This window comes from Harmonia axyridis, chromosome 2 (assembly GCF_914767665.1).
Source record: "Harmonia axyridis chromosome 2, icHarAxyr1.1, whole genome shotgun sequence".
NCBI classification, from domain to species: Eukaryota; Metazoa; Arthropoda; class Insecta; order Coleoptera; family Coccinellidae; genus Harmonia; species Harmonia axyridis.
The window spans coordinates 27,027,760-27,051,463 of NC_059502.1; the positions used below are offsets into that span (position 1 = coordinate 27,027,760).

A 23,704-nucleotide genomic window follows, 5' to 3' on the forward strand; every position below is an offset into this window, starting at 1 on the left:
TATTAAAGTTTGAAAATCGTCTAAGTTATTTTGGTTTGAAATTGGGGTTTCTATTATGGTTTGCTGGGTTTTTGGGGAGGATTTTTTTGCCATCTCTAGATATGACATTTGGTTTGTTACAGGGAGGTAGCTTGTTTTTTTCAAAGGGGGGAATTGTTTCATGTCGGGTATTTTGGGGATATTTTCTGATTTATGAGGCGATTTGTGTATTAAAGAATCAACATACCTTAGGATTATTGGACATTTTGAGTAGTTTGCAGTGTGTGGTCCATCGCAGTTAGCACATTGTATTAATTCACTATTTTTTTCTTTGATTTCACAGTCTTTTGTTAAGTGGTTTTTAGCGCATTTGACGCATTTCGGAATTCTATTGCAGTTGGAAGATCCATGGCCTAATTTTTGGCATCGGTAACATTGTGTTACAGGGGATTTTCTCGAATATTTCTGCCATTGAATTTTGACATGGTCTATCTCTTCAATTTTTTTAAGGTCTTGGATTTGGCAAGATTTTGCAATATTTACCAGAAAGGAGCGTGAATTGGGGTTTTTACCTTTCATTTTTATGCAGTCGATTTCATCCTGCTTTATTTTTCCACCCTTTGTGATTTCCTGGATAATTTCACTTTCAGTCATGAAGCAAGCGGCTTTCAAGACCATTTTCTTCTTCACTTGGTCACTAGGGGTATGGGAGAAATACTGAATATCTTCCTTTTTGAGAGCAGATATCAGAGCTTTATAATCACTCATTTCCTTTGTAGTGATTTTTATATCCTCTTTGGTATATTTAATCAGATATCTGCTTTTAATAATAGTTTTTAATTTTTGATGGAACTGGGTATACGATCCTATTTTTTGTGTGATTATCACGGGAGGGCATCTTTTTTGTCCATTGGTTGGGCTCGTTATTGTAGGTGTTGGGCTCGAGGTTTTCGAGTGAGTATTTTTTTCGGTCTCGAGTACTCCGAAAGAATTAGAAATTTTAGGTGGGTAAGTCTTGACGATTGGCGCCTTCGATGTTTTTTTGGGAGAAATGAACGTTTCACAGTCCATTTCTTCACTCCACGTGGATGTGAAAGCCATTGTTTCTTGGAAAGTTTTTACATCCATGTCCTTAAACCGCTGCAGGCGATTTTTAAGGTCGAGGATAACTCCCCTATGTTGTTGAATTCTTTTAACACTTTTAACACTCTGCACTTTGTCGCTTGTGAATACACTTAAACTCAGGTACGTCTCGTACGGTCGTCCTTAGAGAATAAACTTCAGGTAGACTCTATATATACGGACTTCTCCAAAGCTTTTGATAGGTAGCATCACAGTTTATTACTAGCAAAGCTCGAATCCATTGGATTTGAAGGAAATATCTTAGAGTGGATTAAATCCTATTGAAAAAAAATACGGGAGTTCACTGTCTGACCCTATCAAGAACCCCTCTGGGGTTCCCCAGGGATTTCATATGGAACCAGTGTTATTTAATGTGTTTGTTAATGACCTTCCAAATGTTATTACCAATAGTTCCTTTCTGTTGTTTGCTGATGATTTGAAGATGTTTAGAACAGTTCAATCCATGTCTGATACTAAGGCCCAGTTTCACCAAATGCTTTAATCTTGACTTAGCTCTTAAGTGAGGCCTTAGATCACGATTAATGTAATGTAGCGTTTCACCACACTCCAAAGCGCCATTTAATCGACCAATCGCGATTTAGCACTAATCGGCCATTTTTGGAGGATTATAACCTTTCAAGTTGAGATTAATAATTATTAATAATAATAAATCTCAACATTATTTTTCCGGAAATTTCTAATTTTTGGGTCAATTTTATCAAAATATATGACTATATGTATAGGCTCAATATTTCCCATTTAAAATACACGTAAACTTTGTTTTTGTGTTTTATGAAATTTATTGCAAAGAATAATTTATTGATATGTTTGATTGAAATATTATTTAAGAAGCAGTTAAACTTGTTAATAAAAATAAATAAGTTAATAAAATTACTTATATAGTTTTTTTTTCAGAATGTGTGGTTTTGTGAAATGGGATAATTTCTTTTTAACTTCTGCAAGTTTCCGACATTTCGAAGCACATCACTCGACATTTTCGGCAAAAATTAACTTTGTTTTTTGTTTACAAGATGACAAATGTTTTGAAATGTTATGAGTTGACGAACAGTGAATGACACCTGACACCTAGCGCCAATGGTGGTCATCACTGCTAATAGTGCTAATACGATAAAGAACACTATATAACTCTTTGTTCACAACGTTGCCAAATGGTCTGACTATTTAATCGCGATTTGGTTAATCGCGATCATCTTCGGACGGGTTGATGCATGGTGAAACAGAAAACACTGTTAAGCCTGCTTTAGTAACAAGCGGAGTTCAATCAATCTGGGATCAAGTGCTGTTTGGTGAAACTGGGCCTAAGAGTTTGCAGTCTGATTGCTAAAACTGAACTTGGCTAAATGTCAGAAAATAATTTTTCACGTAATTTCGAGACTAATGATTACAGTTACCAAATCAACGGCACCAATTTATCAGTGTGCAATAAAATCAACGATTTAGAGGTTATTTTCGAATAAAAAATGACCTTTAAGAATCACATAATTGAAACCTCATCTCGTGCTCGAAAAATGTTAGGCTTTTCTCTCCGTTCAGCGAGAGATCTGTCTGTCAACTCTTTCAAGATTATCTATTGTGCACAAGTGAGGTCCATACTTAGGTATAACTCTGTCATTTGGTCACCACTTAATGAAGTTGATATTGAACTCTAAGGCCCAGTTTCACCAAATGCTTTAATCTTGACTTGGCTCTTAAGTGAGGCCTTAGATCACGATTAATGTAATGTAGCGTTTCACCACACTCTAAAGCGCCATTTAATCGACCAATCGCGATTTAGCACTAATCGGCCATTTCTGGAGGATTATAACCTTTCAAGTTGAGATTAATAATTATTTATCAGTATGGAACTCTTGTCTATGTAATTATTTTTCCGGAAATTTTTAATTTTTGGGTCAATTTTATCAAAATATGACTATATGTATAGGCTCACTATTTCCCATTTAAAATACACGTAAACTTTCTTTTTGTGTTTTATGAAATTTATTGCAAAGAATAATTTATTGATATGTTTGATTGAAATATTATTTAAGAAGCAGTTAAACTTGTTAATAAAAATAAATAAGTTAATAAAATTACTTATATAGTTTTTTTTCCAGAATGTGTGGTTTTGTGAAATGGGATAATTTCTTTTTAACTTCTGCAAGTTTCCGACATTTCGAAGCACATCACTCGACATTTTCGGCAAAAATTAACTTTGTTTTTTGTTTACAAGATGACAAATGATTTGAAATGTTATGAGTTATGAATGAATGACACCTGACACCTAGCGCCAATGGTGGACATCACTGCTAATACGATACAGAACACTATTATAACTTGTTGTTCACAACGTTGCCAAATGGTTTGACTATTTAATTGCGATTTGGTTAATCGCGATCATCTTCGGACGGGTTGATGCATGGTGAAACAGAAAACACTGTTAAGCCTGCTTTAGTAACAAGCGGAGTTTAATCAATCTGGGATCAAGTGCTGTTTGGTGAAACTGGGCCTTAGAGAGTACCCAAAATAAGTTCCTGAGATGCTGTGGCTATAGCTTGAAAATTAATAGAGATGAATACCTAATTTTACCCACGAATGTTAGAAACTCTGAACTTAAACACTTTAACACATAGAAGATTGCAGATTCCTCCATAAGATTATCAATGGCTGTATCGATTGTCCTCAAATTGTTGAACTTATCCCGCTCTCAGTAAATGTTAGAAGAAATAGAAATAGTGACATTTTCAAGATTCGTTTCTGCAGAACAAATTATGGGCAAAATGAGTCTCTCAATAAAACAATGAGATCAGCAAACACTCACAGCAACAAACTTGAGCTATTCAATCCACTCTTGACTTCCTTTAGAAAATCTGTTAGAAGATTGTAATTATTATTTTTGTTTTTTTTCTCTCCTTTTGTCTGTATTCATCCTATGATTACATTAATGTGTGCACATGTATTTTTACTTTGTATCTTTCTATTTAATTGTAAATTGGCTTGCCGTTTAATAAATAAATAAATAAAAAAAATTAATAAATTTCTATTCAACTATTTCGACTTCGACTTGCAGGCCACATTCATGATACATCCTGTATAAACAATATCGTGTGGAAAGAAGTGCAATTCCTAAAACACTCAAGCTCAAGGCAATAGTTCCATCAAAATCGCCCTAATCCATTTCAACAATCTCTAACAAAAAAAAAAAGCGGAAAAGCTCAACCGAAAAATTTAATCTCAAATTACGGCACCAGCGATATTACCATAAACTCAAAAGTCCCTAGTCCAATCAGAATCCAGTTCCGATCTCCAAAATATCATTCTCTAACAATTAATCATAGTTTTATCATTTAGAAATCGAGTCACAGGTCATGAGCAAGTATACGGGAAATTTTCCAACTGATTCCATCTCGAATTCCAATGGCCAGTTTGCGTGTGAAGCCCGAACTCCCTGTATATTGGAGCGTCATGATGCATACTTCCGCTCGCCTACGCCATGGCATGGCCTGGCTCCTCCCCAGATCTCTATCCGATAGAGGAAGTTTATTTCACTATCAACGATAATTTATTTAATAGAATTTAGTAGTTTCTGGGCGGTCTCAAGGAACAAACTACGAATGAGAATGCGATGCAATAGTAATCGTAAAATCCAAGGGGAATGTTCTTGGGTGTACATTATTTCGTTCCATATTACAACCTCATATTGTTGCTAAACTGTACTTTCACGGCATAATTCTCTTGTTTATCGGTCAAGAGATCGTGAATATGGAATGAAACGTTTTCTAGTTGCGGAATTGGCATTTTTGCTATTGTAAAATAGGTAATTTTGTTTCATTATTTACCACTTGAATATATCGACAAAGCATTTTACTTTCCAACTTTATCTTCTGGAAATAAGTAACATCTGAAAAACACTGCAAATTTGAAAAAAAAGTAAATGAAAAATTGCCCTACATCATTTTTGTACAGAGACTTAAACATTCTTATTTCACTGAGTATTGAAACAACAACTTGAAAATCTTATACCTATTTAAATATTCATTCGAGTTATAACTTTAATTTTGAAAATGAAAATGAAATACTTTTGACTATGTCAGTCCCCAGACAGAGGTCTGGGGACTGACATAGTCAAAAGTATTTCTATCGCTATGTGAATGTTGGGAAATGTAATTTATTTTCAAGAATTTATTGCACTGAATTGATCAGACAAGATGCAACATTACCATCCCAAGACTGATGTAAGAAATGTAACTCTTAATTGTTGTAGATCTTAGCCAGTTATAATGCATTTATAATTTTGAGATTTATTTAAAAAGGTCATAATACCTATTCCATAAGAAATAAAAATATTTCGAATGGTTTGAAAGCTGTTTAAATCTTTTAGTGAAAAATCAAAATTGGCGAAAAAACAGTTTATTTTGATTTCAAGTCAGTATTTTGGACTGTTTGTTTATACGTCGTAAACATGATAAGATAACTACCGAACGAAAAAGCTATGGAAACTTGAAATTTTCAGTGTAGGTTCGCATCTCGAATGACGCGATTGAGTTCGTTAATGGGCAAAATCTGACCAGGGGTTCCGTAAATATTCAGTTAATGTCCGTTCATTTTGTGTGTCTATTAATTTTGAAAATGCAGATTCGATCGAGATGAAAACTTGTATTTTAATGACGATTAGGAAAAATGACGATTAGAAGCTTCATACAAAATTTCATGTTGATCGCTTGATCTGTACTAGGGAATCCAATCCCGCAAATGCGGGATCCTTCTGATATTCTGCGGGATCAATATTGCGGGAATTTCCATGCGGGATTCAATATTAAAATTGCTTATTAGACAATAAAAGCGCAAACGTCTTTTGAAACGTCTCAGAAAGCAATAAACTACTCATAAGTTACGAACGAAGATGCAACACTAGTTACTGCTGAAACTACACTACGATTCATGATCAGCAAATTGGAAAGTCATTATAACTCGACACTGAGTAAAGAAATGGTTAAAGCTTTATTTTCTAGGATAAAAGCCCGTTCATCAGTGACAAGTATGGTAGGTACCGTATTGAGAAAACCCAAGACCAATATCTGGAATTTCTGGAATAACAGTAAATGTCTATAAATGCCCAAGAATATACATTCGTACTTCATAGCAAATCAACATTACGAAATGAAATTAAAAGTTTGACTGACAGACTGCAAATAGAGACGTCTTTAGAAGACAAAACAAAATCCCAAACCGAAGACCATTTTACTTATGCTCATGAGGATAAAGTACCTTAATCTAATCTAGCAACGAGACGTGAACCATCGCCTTTGAATTTAGAAAAGGAATCGAATCATAATATTTTTACTGCTTGGGTACCAGAATCACAGGCTTCTTCTATGGCTGTAAACGAAGAAGAAAAGATAAAGCAACCAAAAATAAGACAAAATCGATTAAATATGATGACAACGTAGCAGCCATTCAAGGAATAATGACTCCACAATTCTGCACTACTGATGCGACAATGCAACAAAATTTCGTCTGTATTTTGGCTGTGTACTTGAGTATGTGATAATAATAAAAAAGAAATGATTTGTACTTCAAGTCTTTAATTTTAAAATTTGGTAAAACGTTTTCGGCTAAACAACCATCTTCAGTACCATTAAAAACAAAACAAAGAGTGAGTTGAGCAACAATTCGAGACTCCAGCATGCCAGCCACTTACTCGTCAAAAATACTTTGTTTGCACCATCAAAGTGAAGAGAGTAAGAGACATAACATAAGTTCTCGAAAATGTTGACAGCGAAGGATGCAGAAGCAATAACAACCACTCGGCACTCAGTTAAAAATGAAAACACGAAGGAAACATAACCTACGCGAAGGACGTCCTCAGTCTGAGATCGTGCGACCAGCTGAATATAAACAAAAAACAAAACAGTAACGAGGAATGACAAAATATAATACAATGTACGAACTGATTGTGTCAACAAATAAAAACATAAATAATAGTCATAAAAATAACAAAATAAAGGTATTAAGAATAGGGGAAACAAGGCACATAAAACAGGTAGGCATTTATTATCGCTTTCAAGATGAGTACTTTAATTGCACTACGAGCTCGTCTTTGTCCGAGGTTATTATTTTCCTTCATCTATCTCCTTTCTTGGCATCGCTCCTCATTTGCATTTGTGATTTTTGCATTCGTCATCGTTATCAAATCAATTGTATCAAATCAAATTTATTGAAATCAAATCAAATACATACATAAAACACACGGTAAAACGGCGGTATACACTTGTTTTCGGTTTTTGTATCATTCTCGTCACAAAATTTCAATATGTAGTTATCAAAGAACTGAATTGTTTTTTTTTTAATTTTTCGATGCGAATTACTCAGTTCAGAGTAATTCGCATCGAAAAATTTTCTGGGATATGTTGTTCAATTTATTGTGTTTCATTCAAATTGCAATTTATTTGTGAAGACATCAGTTTTGAATTGACTATATCTATAGGGTGTTCCTAAATTGGAGGTACAAATGAAAATGACAGATTTCTCGGATCATTTCAAGAAAAAAGTCCTAATCTTGAATCCGCAAACGATTTGTTTTTGAGATACAGGTGTTAAACTTTTTCAAAGTTTTTGTCTCATAGAACCTTCCCTTCACAAGATATTTAACTTGAATTGATATTCCAATTTGAAGTTTTGATCATGTGATATCCTAATTTTGAATGCAAATCTACAAGGTGAATTTTTTCTGGAAGGGTGTACACTTCTTTCATCCAGAATTATTTTTTCATGAACCACTGGTATTCTAATCTGATTTTTCAGAGAGGAATGAAAATCTTTTCAGGTTATTTATTGACGAATTCACGATGCTTTCAGGGAAAAGAGTTGAAAATTTCATTCTCTTGACTGTTTGCCATGAGACACTATTATCTGATTAACTATGTCATGAATTTTAATAATTCGGCATACAATAATAAGATTATTATTATTTATGTATGTTTAGAAAGGATTATTGCTTGGAGAAATAAAGTGACACGATGATAACACATGTGTTGTACTCTGTAACTGACGCACGATTTAACTTAAAGAGGAATGAATTATTTTTGATTATAATACCTTCCACTTGATGATAGAGTAGAGATTCTTAAAACTTCAATCAGGAAACTACTAATAGTCCTGATGTTGACCTGGGAGATCGGTGTTGTGTCGGTATACATCAGTGTATAATTGTGGTAGGGATTATGTATCAAATTGCACCGTCCTGCCGAGTATTGCGTAGCATGTGGAGCTAACTTACGGGCTAGCAAAGAGTCACCATAACCATGAATTTATATTGACGATTCTTGTAGAAATCCAGATGCTGAAAGAATGTTGGTAATTGCTTCTTGTACCAATTTAAATTCATTAATCATTAGATGTCACTACTAACAGCGAGACGATTCTGAAATGCAATAAGCTGAACGTTACGGTCAGGCAGCACACAGTGTATGCTACAAACGTAATTACAATCTCTTGAACATTAGGAGGATGTAGTTTTTGTTCAAATTTAAGTTTGTGTGTATGTTAAAATAATTATCGTTCATCGATATTTCAGCCTCAATATGAATATTTTCCAAGAAGTCTTATTTTGTGTAATTCTTCGTATTTGTCTGCAGCAAAATGCAACAAAAGATCGTCTCCTTAGAAGAGCAGGAAAAATTGATTGAACTTTTCGAGAAAAGAATCGATCATACGGATAATGAGATACTTACAATGAGATACTTATAATTGCGAGCAAGAACGCAAATTCAATCATCCAAAAAAGACAAGAATTAACTGTATTCTTGGAAGAAAATAAAATCGATATTTTTTTATTGGGTGAAACCTATTTGAAGCCTACCAAAGAATTGAAAATAAAAAATTATGAAGTGTATTGAAAAGACAGAGAACAAGGAAGAGGAGGAGATACAGCTGTCTTTGTGAAAAGAGAAATTGTAGTCACCAGTTTGGGTATCGCAAAGGACGCAAAGTGCATTCAACAATCCATCAACTGGAACTACTAACCAAAAGTATTAAGGAGAAAATGAACCTCTCTACAGACACTGGAGCAATATTCTTGGACATAGAAAAAGCATTTGATAAAATGTGGCATCAAGGTCTGATATACAAAATGAAGTTGATGAAATTTCCAACCAAACTTACGAGATTAATACAATCGTACCTGTCAAATAAAAAATTTAGAGTGAATATCGATAGTGTTCGCCAGGTCGATGATTGGAGAAATTGAAGCCGTAGTTCCCAAAAAATCGGTGATAACTGAAAGTTATATAAAAATCTAAAAGTTTGTTCTCCTGTCCGGAGATACATAAAGCGCTTGTTTTCAGATCACATCAAAAGTTAAACGCGGGTGATTCACCTCGATGGCCTATTAGAAGTTTAAGGAAAACTAATCATAATTTTGTGCTGAAAATTTGCATATTGGGATTTGAGACAATGATCTTTCCCCCTAAAATATTTTCATATCTCTACAACTTCCGGTTTTATAGGAAATTGACTATAACTTTCTTATTTCAAATGACACACCCAGTATATTATTACATGGTTAGATAGCTATTTTGATGACAATTTCAGCAATATGCCATACCTTGGATAGAAACCCAACGGTTTATGAGTTAATGGGATTCTTATGAAAAAATGGTGGCGACGAGGAATCGCATTTTTCTGAATATTTCTGCAGAAAAAGTTTTTTCGAAAAGATTTTTTTCATTTTCGATTCTGCAAATATGTAGTATTATTAGACTCTGTTTGCGGTTTCGATCAAAAATGTAGAGTGTGTTTATATCAGAAAATCATGGAGTTGGACTCAAATTCATCAAAACTCAAGATTTTCATTTGAACCTATGTTTGTTATTATTTCAGTCGATTCTACGTAATAGAAAGAGGTGTTCCAAAGTGCCGATAAAGTGATTCTTTGGGATAAAGGGATAATTAGATATAGTAGAAATAATATTATATCTATAGTATGATATTATTTTGTTACTTTAGGGTCCTAATAATTTGAGAAATTGCGATCAGGCATCAGGAGAGCCACCGATTCAATTAGAGTAGTTCGGAGCTTTCACGTCAGAATCTCATTAATTTTTACGTGATTGTTCAAATCAATTTGGCATTTTAAGCCCGTATGTAAATAATGATTGTGCCGACGACAGTCGGATCAGATTAAATTATTGAGCGTTGTGACTTATAATGGATAATCCTCCTAGGGGATATATCCCCCTTATCCCCCCACTTGGGTACGCCAACGCCTCTTCTCTTGCCTACCGATCGACTGTCTGCCCGAAAACCGTCCGAGTTTTTGTGCTTTTTTTCAAAATACCAAAATCTGACTGTCTCTTTCAAAGTTCATTCGGCTTGAAATAACCTTTTTCTTCCAGATGGGCATTCCCGTGAAAAAAGGTCTGGATTTTTTTTCCAAGTTTTTTTTTCTCACCCCTCCATATTGATATCCCTCAACTAACTTCGACTAATTAATTATCTAACACCCAATAAGTTACCTTCTTATGACGTGTGACTATGAGAATCAACTTTCCTGAAACCGATATTCCAATCATGATTTTAACCATAATTCCATAAATATAGAACGAATAAAAAGCAGCCATACTTATAGAGTCTAAGTACCAGGTCTGTGTATCGTTATCGGAAAAAAGACCCGTTGAAATTATGAAGTAGGTAGAGATTATTACATATAATAAATTCAATTATTCATTCTAAATAAAAATATTACACATTTTTCTGAGGTTTTTTAATTCCTAAATCACTATACATCGAGACATCCACTATACAGCACAATAAGACATCACAGTTGACGAAATAGTTGATCAACAGCACTTCATTGGTGGACATGGACCACATGCAGGAGGAGAACAGCAAGCAGTTGGGCAACATGGTGGAGAAAAACATGGAGGGTAACAGCAGGGGGAACATACAGGAGGAACAACTGGAGGGCAACAAGGAGGACAGCAAGCCACTGGTGGCGGCACAGGACACGTAGGGAGACAACGAGATACGGGAACAATTTTTCCAACAGGAACTAGCGGTGGGGGAGCAGGACATATAGGTGGCGGACAAGGAGCTGCTGCTATCAGAGGAATCACAGGAGGAGGTGGGCAACATGGAATGCAAGGGCCGCAAGGACCGCAAGGTTTCGGACAAGGTCCACAGGGTCCACAAGGTCCAGGTCCGCAAGGCCCACAAGGTCCACAAGGAGCCGGGCAAGGTCCACAAGGTCCACAAGTTCCGCAGGGTCCAGCTGGAGGTCCACAAGGGGAACAAGGTCCGCATGGAGGTGCAGATGGCAACCTGATGTAGGCTGGATAACACTGGTACTCTTCCAAGCCACAACCCGCGCAGCAATATTTCTTTCCTAAGTGCTTTCCGAAGGCATAGGCACTTGGTCCACAAGTTGGATGTGGCATTGTTAAACATGGGGGAGCACCTTGACATTCTGCTCTTCTACAGTCGTCTTGCAAACCATTCTTTCTCTCGCAATCGCAACCAATGTAAAGAATTCCAGCCCTCAACTCCACAGATTTCGATCTTGTTAATGGGTAGGTACAACACTTCGGTTTTCTATAACATACCATCATCTGTGGTGGATTGCATGGGACGCAGGGCTGTTCTGTTCGACATGGGTTGCATATTGGGACACATGGGGGATTGCATGGTGTACATATAGGTAGTACTGGTGGGACGGTGAGAGGGCAACAGCCAGAGGGGAAACATACTGGAACTGGATTACTTGGAGGAGGACAAGTACCGGGACAGCATCCACCGCAAGGCCCACAAGCTGGTTTACAAGGTCCACAAGGTCCACATGGTCCACAGGGTCCACAAGTCGGTCTGCAAATAGGTATGCAAGGTTTCGGTAAAGGGTCATAAATTTCAATTACGGGGCCTTGAATATGGGTTGGTACGCACGGGGGACAGCATGGACCACAGGGAGAACAGCATTTGTCATCTATTTGGCATACCAGACTCTTCAACTTCGCCAACAAGGATTTACGGTTTTCACATGGATCTGGACAACAGGCAACACCCATTTTTACAAGATGTACACGAAAATTTTAAAAAAATGGACTAGACAACTACAATTTTATGAAATAAACATCTAAAAATATTAACGAAAATTTTGAAAGCCGAACGGCAGATTAATATTTCATAATCATATCCAGGGAAACGTAAAAGTCTTTGTTTGTGTCAGAGATGACTTGATTTCTTTGATACTGAAATTCACATATTTTTGAATCTTTGCTTGTACAAACAAAAACTGATCTATCGGTCTCTCTTCCTGAGATCAATTATTATCTATGTGAAATTAATAATTCCCCCTTATTGAAATTAAGTTCTAAATCATTAAATCACTTTGAGATTTTTTGGTTTCAATCCAATTTTTTTTGAAATTTCAGCTAGCTAATGAATGATCATTTTCAGATTGAAACTAATTACTTTTCCTTCAGGTTAGATATACATGTACGAAAGTATTCATAAATTTAAACGAACCCATCAGGTTTGTGATAATTTTCTCTCTATTAATATAATACTGGAACTTGGCCATGTACCTATGCAAAACATCAATTGTCATCAACATGACAGAGTTGTCAGTGTCAGTGTCAATCCAATAGTAAACAAATAAGTGATGGAATGGAATTGAATTTGAAATTAAATACAAATTTACAAAGATAAGTTATTGACGTCTGTTTATTCTTTTCGTAAACCTTATCACAAAATTACAAATCATGACATCAATGTTTGATCAGTTCGAAAAGGCATCTATTAGATCCAAAAATAATAACATAATGGCAGAAATGGTAAAGTTTCTTAGAATACTGTGATATCAATTTAATTCGATTAATTCTAGAATACGCTGGATTATATTAATATGACTCTAGCAGATGATGTTCCTATATTCAGCAAAACTAAAAAAGATTTCACTCCAGCTTACAAAGTCACTCATGTAGTTCTTGAAAACAGATATTTGGTGGCAGCCTTATCGAATGGATCTATTTTTCGAATGCATCTACAATCACCGAATACTAGAGATGGTAAGTAAACAAAACATGTTAAAATACCAATAAAAAATTATCACCACAATTCTGCACCTGAAGTTACTTAGTTAATTACATTGACATAAATTGATTTGTGCATTACTTTTTCAGAAATTTCCCTCAGCAAGTTTACAAGTTGTCGGTTGAGTAATATTTTTCTAGATCCCACTGGTCATCACTTATTGATCAGTTTAGTACCTACATCAAAGGAAGTGGGTCCAGAATTACTTTATTTATCTAGAAAAACGAATAAGTTGAGAGCTACAACAAAATTTCGAGGACATGAGTTTACTGAAGTAGCTTGGAACAATTTGAATACATCAGAAAGCACTACTGGACCAATTTTATTGGGTGAGGAACTACTTGATTTCATAAATTAAAGGAACAGTGCAGTTGAATATTTTTTCTTTAATCAGGAACTTCTAAGGGTATGATATTTGAAACTGAAATTGTGCTCGATGGTGAAAAGTTTTTCACATCTGGATTTTCTTCAATAGAACAGTATTGGCGGCAGGTATGTATATGCTGAAAATTTCTTTTGAGTTTCTTTTGAAATATTTCAATGGTATATTTTATGGTTCTTGCTCTTTAATTCGTTTTCTTATGGATAAATTTATCATTATAATTTGAACTGTTCTGAAGTAACAATGAATATTCTGTGAATGTATTGTTAATTGAGGAGAGTGAATTTCTTGATTTTGGAGTTATGTTTAAAGTACCTTCAATCAGATCTCGTACTCCTGAAGAAATCAGTTTGAAAAAATGAAATTTATTATTACCATGTGGCATTCATCTTGATACTTTTAATATACATAATTTTTCATTAAGCTCCCCAATTATCTTCCACTCTATGGCAATAGGGAAGTTGAGGGATTGGTAAGTTACTTCAGATCTTATTCGTAGCACTTGGTAGATTTGGTTTAGCACAAAGCTTGGTATTCTTAGTCAGGCAGTTTGTAGATTAGTGGTGGTCATTTAAAAAGTCTTTCTGCATTATTATCACATGATTTCTGTGTGAACTGTGGACCAATTTTACTTCCAGTATTTGAAAATCTGCTTTTTATATGTGAGGCAGACAAGATATCTCTTTAGAAGATTTGCTTCAATTTTCTATGCCCATACTTTTCATATGTAGTGTTTTTTTATTTGGCTGTTGGTTTTATATATATTTCTATATTCTTCATATAATTCAATTGAGTTTTTTGATATAACATTATTTGAAGGCCTTTTAAATTTATGTAACATATTATTATCTAGAATTAAATTATGGCTTGAGGAAAATGTCTCAAATGTAATAAAATTGTTCGATAAAATATTATTTTAAACAATTGAACGATAATTCATTTTTACTTAATTAATTTTCACTCATTTCCAATAATTAATTCGAAAATTGTTAGAAAATGAATTTTTCTAGCCATTTTTGCAGCTCAAAATTATAAAAATTGAATAATGAAATGTGGCATAAAATCAGTTGTAGTTCAAAATTGTTCCTTTTGGTTCAAGAATTTTATTTTTGCTTTGAAAATTTCATTATTTGTTCGATAGATTAATTTTTGAGTTTATAGATTTTTTAGTGATAACAATAACTTTTTTTGAAAGTCAAACATTGAGATCAATGATGAATCATTAGAGTCATTGAACAAAAGTTACACAAGACAATAGAATGAAATTTGAATTGTAGTTGTTTTGATTACACGAAACAGTAAATTTGCAATTTTAATCACCATAATTACTCAATTACTTCAGTGGATATTATATTTCAAGGTGTTTGATATTGGAAAGGGTACCAATACTCCAATAACTGGTCTGGAATACTTTGAGATACCTGGAGCCAACAGACTGATCATTTTCGCAGCTACAGCTACCAAATTATATTATTTCACTGGTAAAGGAGATCAGGATGATAAACCAACTTTGCAGCAAGTTTTCAATAGATATCTCAACGTCCCAGAGCCTGAAACCTATATTGAGGTTGAGAGTAATCTGAGATATTCCAAGTTGAAATTTTATTCTGATAATTTAACTACACCAAATTATTTTGCTTGGATGACTGGTAAAGGAATAACATATGGAAAGGTTTGTATATTTGTCTATTTATTTCATCAAATCTACAAATAAACAGATGAAAAAATTTTTAACTTGATAATAGTTATTTATAATACAAGTGCAGAAGGCATTGATATTCTTCCACGAGTTCAAAATTCAAAAACGAGCCACGAAGTGGCGAGTTTTGGAATGAACGAGTGGTAGAATGAGCCTTCTGTACGAGTATTATACATTATTTTCTCTAATTCATTGCATTTTCATTGAAATTAATGAAATATTTCCATAAATATATTTTAGTGATTTTTGCATTGAAAATTGTTGGTTGGCAGAACTGATTTCTTTAAGGCAATTTGATGAATTGACAGATAAAGCCGTAGCGGAAAGTTCGGAGTGCCAACATAGAATAATAAAATATAACCATGAAAACTGTGCGTTCCCGATATATTCTTGCACGATTTTGTTCTACAAGATGTGGAAGAATGAACGGAATAACCACAGAATTAGAGAAAGAGCATTCCAGATGTGTGCTTTAAATTACTGTTGGGCATAATCAGATGTTTTCAATACTTGGATACTCGATAATCGAGCATTTCAAAAATCAGATGTTTATGTGATCGTTAAGAGTTTGCCAATTATAGCCAAAGATTCCCAAATACGTTGCGATAAATAATAGATTACAAATTTTATGACTTGGTGGACATTTAATTAGTCAATGGGGAACAATTTTTTACTATGAGCTGAATATGTTTCTTGTGGAAATGACTCTGATACCTGAGGTTTATGAAATTCATGAAATTCTTTATTGCATTCATACCAATAATTACTGAATACTTGAGTTCCTATTCCTTATTTATTTGAAACTGGAATTAAAGTTTCATAAATTGTATATGATATGTATTTGTTATGCCATGGTAATCTTTTGAAGCATTATCTGCTCAAAATAATAATTTTTATTGAAGATAAAAAAATACTAGCACATTGAGTGTTTCGAAGTCATAATATCAATGATATGGCATTTGAAATTATATCTTGGAAACAACAGAATTGAAAAATTGCGGGCTTCATAGCCGTGGTCTAGGTGATTTTTCACTAGACCTTTCACTTACTACTGTAAACATCTTCAGAGGTTTCTAAGTTGTGATTATAACTCGATGCCAGATTTCTCCAATCTGAATGTAATGTTTTGCAATATTTAAGAATTAATCTAATTTATAATGACCTCTGATTCATTTGTCTGCCAAGCGCTATTAAAATAATAAATAACTATTCTAGGCAATTGACCTAAGTCCTTCAGCTGAATAAGTTCAAATCACAATTATCAGGTTACAAAATATGTATACATGCATTTATAGTCTCTAAATTTAATAGCTTCTGATATTTTCTAGCAGGGTGCAGGTAGGAAATTTCCTATGGAGATGGCCAACTGGATCAGAATTGAATTATAGATTGCATCCAAAACCTCTTGATGGCTTCTCTGAGTGGTACCACTTTTTTTTATTGGATGGATTATGTAGGTGGTTTCTTCTTAACTCTTCTCCAAAGGAATGAAGTTTCAGCCTCTTCTATTAGCTTCCTTAAGGATTCTTTGCCGTTTGCATAAAGAGGATGACCAAATTCAATTATTGTTTTGTAGATTTTTGTTGCCGTTTTCATATCAGTACCTTGGTCCTTATATGTTAGGCATTTGAAATGTCTATTGATGGCATTTTTTCCTTGATGTTGGTGTGCAGTTTCAGTCTCAAATTTTTCTCTAAATGGATTCCCAGGTATTTTATTGATGGCGAAGGTTCAAATTTTTTATGGTTTATGCTATTAGGATTTTCATTGATGTTGAGATTGAATATTAGAAGTTGTGATTTTGTTGAGGTATGTGAATTATATAGTAATTCATAGTATCTCTTCTCAACTAATTTGCCAATATTTACCTTCTTGGAGACATAGTTCTTGTACCAGGCTTCTACTTTCTTTTCCATTTCCATGTTGAATTTTTATCTCTTTCATATTGGTATGTTTGATTTAGGTGGTGCGCGAAAACTTTAGTCCTTTCTTCTTCTGTTTATGTTCTTGATTATTATAGCAAGGATTGAAGGAATCTTACTGAGCAGTTTTTCTTCTATCTGCCTTATAATATATGTAGAGTATGAGTAATTAGTTCAAAAAATTTTGTTTTGTTTATAGCTTGAGTGTAACTCTACAGAAACCCTTTCTACAATAAAATCAAATATCAAGACCATTCCGTTTCCTAAACCAAAGTATGAGGATTATTCTGTTAGCCAAAAGTTTCCAATTGCAATTGTGGTAACAGAATTTCACATCCTATTAGCCTATGCTGATATGGTAAAAGGTGTTTGTTTATTGAACGAGGAAGTAGTTTATGAAGACAACTATAATGAGGCTTTTGGAAAACTAGTCAACATTCTAAAGGATTCGAGAACAGGTATTTATTCTACTCATCTTAAACCAGAATGAGAGAATTTGTTGTGTAAAAGATCGTTAAATTGCTTGTTGTGTTCAACTAATGATTGAGCAATAGTATCGAATATTTTTTCAATTCTAAATTGAAAGGAATAGAATTGCTATTGGGAAATTTTAAATTTTTTGATCTAAAGCAGTCATATCTGTAGTGCAAAAGGTGTTAATTTTCGAGCTCATTGTTATGGTGTTAAAAAAAATCTGATCAGCTTAATCCTGTTGTAATTTTATCTCTGTTGCATTTGAATGTAGTTGGATCTGTGCATAATCAAAAAACCTATTTATGATATAAAAATCCTGATATATGTTCTCCATATAATCTTATACAGAGTGGTCACTTTTTAATGGGATTGTATTGGTAACTTTAAAACCATAAGAGTTAGAAGGTCGGTCAAATAGAGAAAAAGTAGCATGCATAGAAGCATTGTCAAGCAGTCCAAACAAATCGAGATTATCAGGGCCGGTTATTGAGAAATCATAAGAAAAGTAAATTTTATCATTTTAATTTTTCTTTTTTTTCCACTTTATTCCAAATATTATCAGAAAATGTTACAGGAATTCTTTATTCGACAGTAAATTAGCCCCAATTTGACGTAATCAGGTTTCGTATCCAATACCAAGTCTTCCAAAAATTATATCATAATGCTTTCAAAATAAAGTTCGATTCCGTAATTTGTTTCAACAGGACAAATGACAAATTCAACAATAGTGATTCCTCGCGAGAAGATTGAGAATGTATTGGAAGGTATTCAAGGAGACGAAACAAGCAAATGTATAAGAAGTATGGGTTCCAGAACCGTGAAGTGCATTTTACCATATGGTGGACATTTCGAACACTTACTTCATTAATTTTCATTTACTTTCGAATAACCATTTGATTTTTCTTTCATTAAATGATACTTTCGTTAAATTATTATGAATTCAAATATGTAAATAATTATTACTTGTTTCTTGCTTTGATTCTGATATGTTCCATTTAGTTCAAGATCGGTAAGTTGATTTTCTTATCGAAATGTATTGGATGTTGATAATTAAACTAAAGGTACCTAAATGTAATACAGATCCGACCCAAAGAAAATTGGATAAGGGTCAAAATCACCTGAAAATCAACTTTGAATGACATTGTATGATACATCGTTGAATTCAGCGTTAGAAGTTATTTCGAAAAGTGTCATAAAATATGCAGGTCCGTATTGACAAAAATGAGTTTGAGGGTGGCCTAGAGAGTACGAAACGTTGGATACGAAATCTGATTACGTCAAATCGAGGATAATTTACTGTCGAATAAAAAATTCCTGTAACATTTTTTGATAATATTTGAAATAATGTGGGAAAAAAATGGCCTAATTTACTTTTCTTATGATGTCTCTATAACCAGACCTGATAATCTCGATTTGTTTGAACTGCTTGATAATGCTTCTATGCATGCAACTTTTTCTAAATTTGACCGACCTTCTAACTCTTATGGTTTAAAAGTTACCAATACAATCCCATTAAAAAAGTGGCCACTCTGTAGATAAAAAAAATATTCTATGAAAAACTCATCCGCCTTCATGGGAAACCCTAACAATTAATAGAGAACTGCAATAAATAACATGCAAAACAACTATCTATATTTTTTTAAGGTGATATATGGGTTATCAGTGAAACAGCAGTATTTCAATATAAAGTAACAAGAGAGGAAAGAAATGTTTGGAAAATATTCGCTGATAATCAACAGTTTGAATTAGCAAAAAAATATTCTAGAGGAAATGAAGTATGTTACAATCAGGTTCTCATAAAGGAGGCTGATATGCTTTTTGACAAAAAGAAATACGAACTGAGTGCTCAAATATATGCTGAAGCAGAATCAAGTTTTGAGGAGATATGTTTGAAATATATTCAAGCTGATCAACAAGATGCTTTGAAAATATTTCTCAGGAGAAAGTTGGATAACCTGAAGCCTTCAGACCAGACACAGATAACAATGATAGTAATTTGGCTAGTTGAACTATACTTGAATAGGTTAGAAGAAAAAAGATTGACAGGACAGGGAGATACAGTTGCTTATTTGGATATACAAAAGGAATTTGAAACATTCCTTGCTTTATCTGAAGTTAGCAAATGTGTCAAAAACAATAAATCCACAATTTATGATCTCATGGCTAGTCATGGAGATAAGGCCAATTTAATGAAATCGACTATTGTCAATAAGGATTTTGAGCAGGTAAATATTATGGAAATATTGGAAATAGCAACATTTATTTAATTCTTTGCAAGTTAGTACTAAAACTATGAAGTGTCCTCTCATAGAATACCTGTTCAACTTGAGTAGATTATAATTAAAAATTAATTTTTCAGTTAATCAGACAAAACATATACAAAAATAGCTTTCATGAAGCTTTGGATGTTCTTAAAAGTCAGAGCAATTATGAACTCTATTACCAATTCACTCCAATTTTAATTCAAGAGGTTCCGAAACATATGGTCAAAGCTTTGATAGAAAATGGAAAGAAATTGTCACCTGTGAGATTGTTACCAGCTTTAGTGAGTTGTGAAGGAGAACATCATTCAAAAGAGGTCATAAAGTATTTGGAGTTTGTGACTGAGAAACAGAAGAATTCCAATAAGTCTCTACATAATTTGTTGCTTTCTCTTTATGCCAAATATGAACCAAGTAAATTATTAGATTATTTGGATTCCCAAGGCAATGAACTTGGCATGGTATGTATATGAGAAGATTCACACATTGAACTATTATAAAGCTATGAAATCTACCAAATTCTCCTCATGCCAGTTTGTCAAATACTTTTCAAATGAGTTGTGACGAAAACACAGATAGAGTAAATATATACAAATTTTTTTTATTGGAAGATTTCTTTCATGCTATAAAGTAACACATATAGAGTATAATTCAATGGTGTTACTGTAAATAAAAAACGTAAAGGCTTTTCATTTCAGATCAATTTTGACGTTCATTTCGCTCTTCGTTTATGCCAGGAAAGAAATCTTATAAAAGCATGTGTCCATCTTTCATGCCTCTTAGGCTTGTGGGAATCAGCCGTTGATCTTGCATTGGAAATAAATCTAGACCTTGCCAAAGAAATTGCTAATAAACCACCTGAAGAAGACGTAGAACTAAGAAAGAAGCTGTGGTTGAAAATTGGTATTGAAATATTTGATGAATTAGAATTATCGGAATGATTTTGTTTTCATTCTACTCAGCATACCTAGTCTAACCACAAACATTCTTTCAGCTCAGTATGTCGTTGCTGGGAAAAATGACATTCAGAAAGCTATGGAATTCCTGAAACAGTGTGAACTCATAAGAATCGAAGATATTCTTCCATTCTTCTCTGACTTTGTGACCATTGAACACTTCAAAGAAGCTATCTGTAATTCATTGAAGGTATGCCTCTAGTTCTCATTCTAATTGTTAAGCTAATCTCAAATTGAATTTTCCAGGAATATAACCAACACATTCAAGATTTGAAAGAAGAAATGGAAGAAGCTACAAAGTCTGCAGAAACAGTGAGAGAGGATATAATGAAATTCAGAAATAGGTGTACATATGTTAATAGCTCTGATGTATGTGATATATGCAACATTATGATTTTGATAAGGCCGTTCTACATTTTTCCATGTCAGCATAAATTCCATTCCGACTGTTTAAGAGAGGAGTTGGAACCTTTGTTAGGTGAGTTATTATATTTCAATTTGTATTATATCGTTATGACTATTTTAATAATTCTCAATAAACTAATGATGTAGCCGCTAATAAATTACACCTAAGGACCTATAGAGAAAAAACACATTACATTAACTTGATCAATAAATAACCCAAAAAAAAAAAAAATGTTGTGAATTATAATTTAAAATTGTGTTAGGTAATAATCCAAAAAAACCTTAAATATTGGAGAATCATTCAATGTCTTGGCGAATAGGTTGACTTGATTCATTGAAATGAAGAATAGACATAACCAAGATGGAATTAATTAAGTATGATGTCAGAAAACATCAACTTATTACAAAATAACTTGATTTTGATATGGAAATGACAGTTCACACAGACTGTTTTGTACATTCTAAGATGTCTAAAAACATGGTGTATGCACTCGTCAATTTTTGAATGCAATGACATTTGACCAAAATAAGAATATTAGTTTTATTTCGTGGCGACGCCGCAAGGTCATACTGATCATTTCGATATTTTTTCCTTTGATTTTGATTGGATTAAAGATCATTAATTGAAACCTGATCCTGGCCAATCAAAAGCTATGTGTGTATGATCGTGCAAAGTCGTGAAACAAAACACAAAACAGTTACTAGAATGAATTCAAATATTTGAAATAGAAATAGAGTTTATTGGTGTTTATTGGTTTTACAATTTCAAGAATTGCTTACACAGGTCATAACTATAATGAAAGATATACAATATATATAATATATATTATATAATGATAGATATACATAATGGTACATAACTCATAAATAATAAATATCAAGAATCTTAATTTGTTGATAGCGCTACCTACAGTTGACTTAACTAAATTGATCTAATATTCTCAAAATTGGCAAAACAAAATCTAATCAGTCCATACAACAAGTTCTTAGACATGTTAGTACAATCTGATTGATGTTTTAGCCTATCACCAAAATACTGACAGATATCTTTGGGTGTAGGTGGTACTCTGTAATACTTACCACCTATTTTGACCTCCCTACTGGGGCCGTGGTTCGTTTAGTGTACCACTTATTACAAATAAACTGAACAAAATCTTACATTGTTGAGCTGAAGGACCTAAGGTAGATGGCTCTTGGCTTTGAGTTAATAAAGACATTTTCTCTCTTCTCTCTCTCTTACATTGATTTTGATAATTGGCCTGAGATGTAAAGACATCTGTGGATCTATGGATTGCCAATATCCCATCATTTACGTACAATAAAATACGCCCCTAATCATATAGGATTGTATGAAAGCGCAGGCTTCAACTAGACATATTAAAATAATAGAAAGAGAGTTTTTCAAATGGAATAACCTGCATATCATAAATATATTGAAAGAAAATTAAATTTCCTTTCAGGAGATATAACATGTTCCTATACCTGAATTGTAAGGTTTCCTAATTAAAAGCATAGAACTTTTGAATTATGATAATATGTCCAATGCTGATAGTCAAATTATCATAATTCACATGTTTATGACATTTCACGGATATCTTATAGCGTATTCGACTGACTGCACCAGTGCGAATTAATTCGAATTTTTGTAGTGCTAAATGACATAATTAGCTTGAATTAATTCGAACTGGTACAGCCAGTCGAATACGCTATAAAGAAAATGTAGCTTGATATAGCCATTGGGATCAAATTGATGTCTATGAATTTTTTGAGATCATGGTTTGAAGTCGAATGAAGAGAGTTCTGAATTTGAAAGATATATTTTCATTTAGAAAAAAGTTAATTTATCAGTACATCTTTGCTTTGAGAAGAATAATCTTCATTTTTACTGATCAGTTCAGTTCAAAATATTTGTATTTGATTTATTTATTTTAGGTCCTGGTAAAAAACATAAATTAGCTGAATTGGATAAGAGACTAATAAGTTTGACAAGAGTGGATAATGTAAGCATGGGTTCTACTGGTCTTTCAAATTTAGAAATGTGTAGAGCAGAAATAGACAATATAATAGCTTCAGAATGTCTATATTGTGGAGAAAATATGATTCAAAATATTGATAAACCTTTCTTAGATGATATTGAATATGAAATAATAAAAAAAGAATGGGAATGAAGAAGGAAGCTCTCATTTTATATTTAACATAAGCTGATATTGAATATTATTGTGATATATTTGTAATTTTATGACCTTATTTAAGAAATATGGATATTTAAAATTGATTGCAGTTCCATATTTTAAGGGTTTTCCTATAATTCAATAATCATATGAATTTTCGATGTTGAATCGATGTTTATTGTATATAAAATTAATTCCTCAGAATAAAATTTTAAATAAACAATGTTTTTTTTGATTTTCACTACAACA

At 33.2% G+C, this 23,704-nt stretch overlaps 2 protein-coding genes across 3 annotated transcripts; one reads left to right on the plus strand and one right to left on the minus strand.

The window, feature by feature from the left end:
- Window positions 1-10,844: 10,844 nt before the first annotated feature.
- Window positions 10,845-12,309, minus strand: LOC123671929 (keratin-associated protein 16-1-like). The gene is made up of 2 exons (XM_045605830.1): window positions 12,037-12,309; window positions 10,845-11,958 (listed from the first exon to the last, which is right to left on the minus strand). The coding sequence occupies exons 1-2, from the start codon at window positions 12,156-12,158 to the stop codon at window positions 10,938-10,940; spliced, it is 1,143 nt and encodes a 380-aa protein (XP_045461786.1). The 5' UTR covers window positions 12,159-12,309; the 3' UTR covers window positions 10,845-10,937.
- Window positions 12,310-12,710: 401 nt separating this feature from the next.
- LOC123671921 (vacuolar protein sorting-associated protein 18 homolog) lies at window positions 12,711-23,675 on the plus strand. 2 transcript variants are annotated; one of them, XM_045605815.1, is made up of 13 exons: window positions 12,711-12,926; window positions 12,977-13,160; window positions 13,275-13,514; window positions 13,580-13,677; window positions 13,992-14,039; window positions 14,928-15,239; window positions 17,388-17,646; window positions 19,307-19,887; window positions 20,022-20,384; window positions 20,622-20,826; window positions 20,918-21,069; window positions 21,126-21,357; window positions 23,217-23,675. In XM_045605815.1, the coding sequence occupies exons 1-13, from the start codon at window positions 12,855-12,857 to the stop codon at window positions 23,450-23,452; spliced, it is 2,982 nt and encodes a 993-aa protein (XP_045461771.1). In that variant the 5' UTR covers window positions 12,711-12,854; the 3' UTR covers window positions 23,453-23,675. The 2 variants fall into 2 exon arrangements, with proteins under 2 accessions (XP_045461771.1, XP_045461772.1); XM_045605816.1 differs by lacking the exon at window positions 13,992-14,039.
- Window positions 23,676-23,704: the final 29 nt, after the last annotated feature.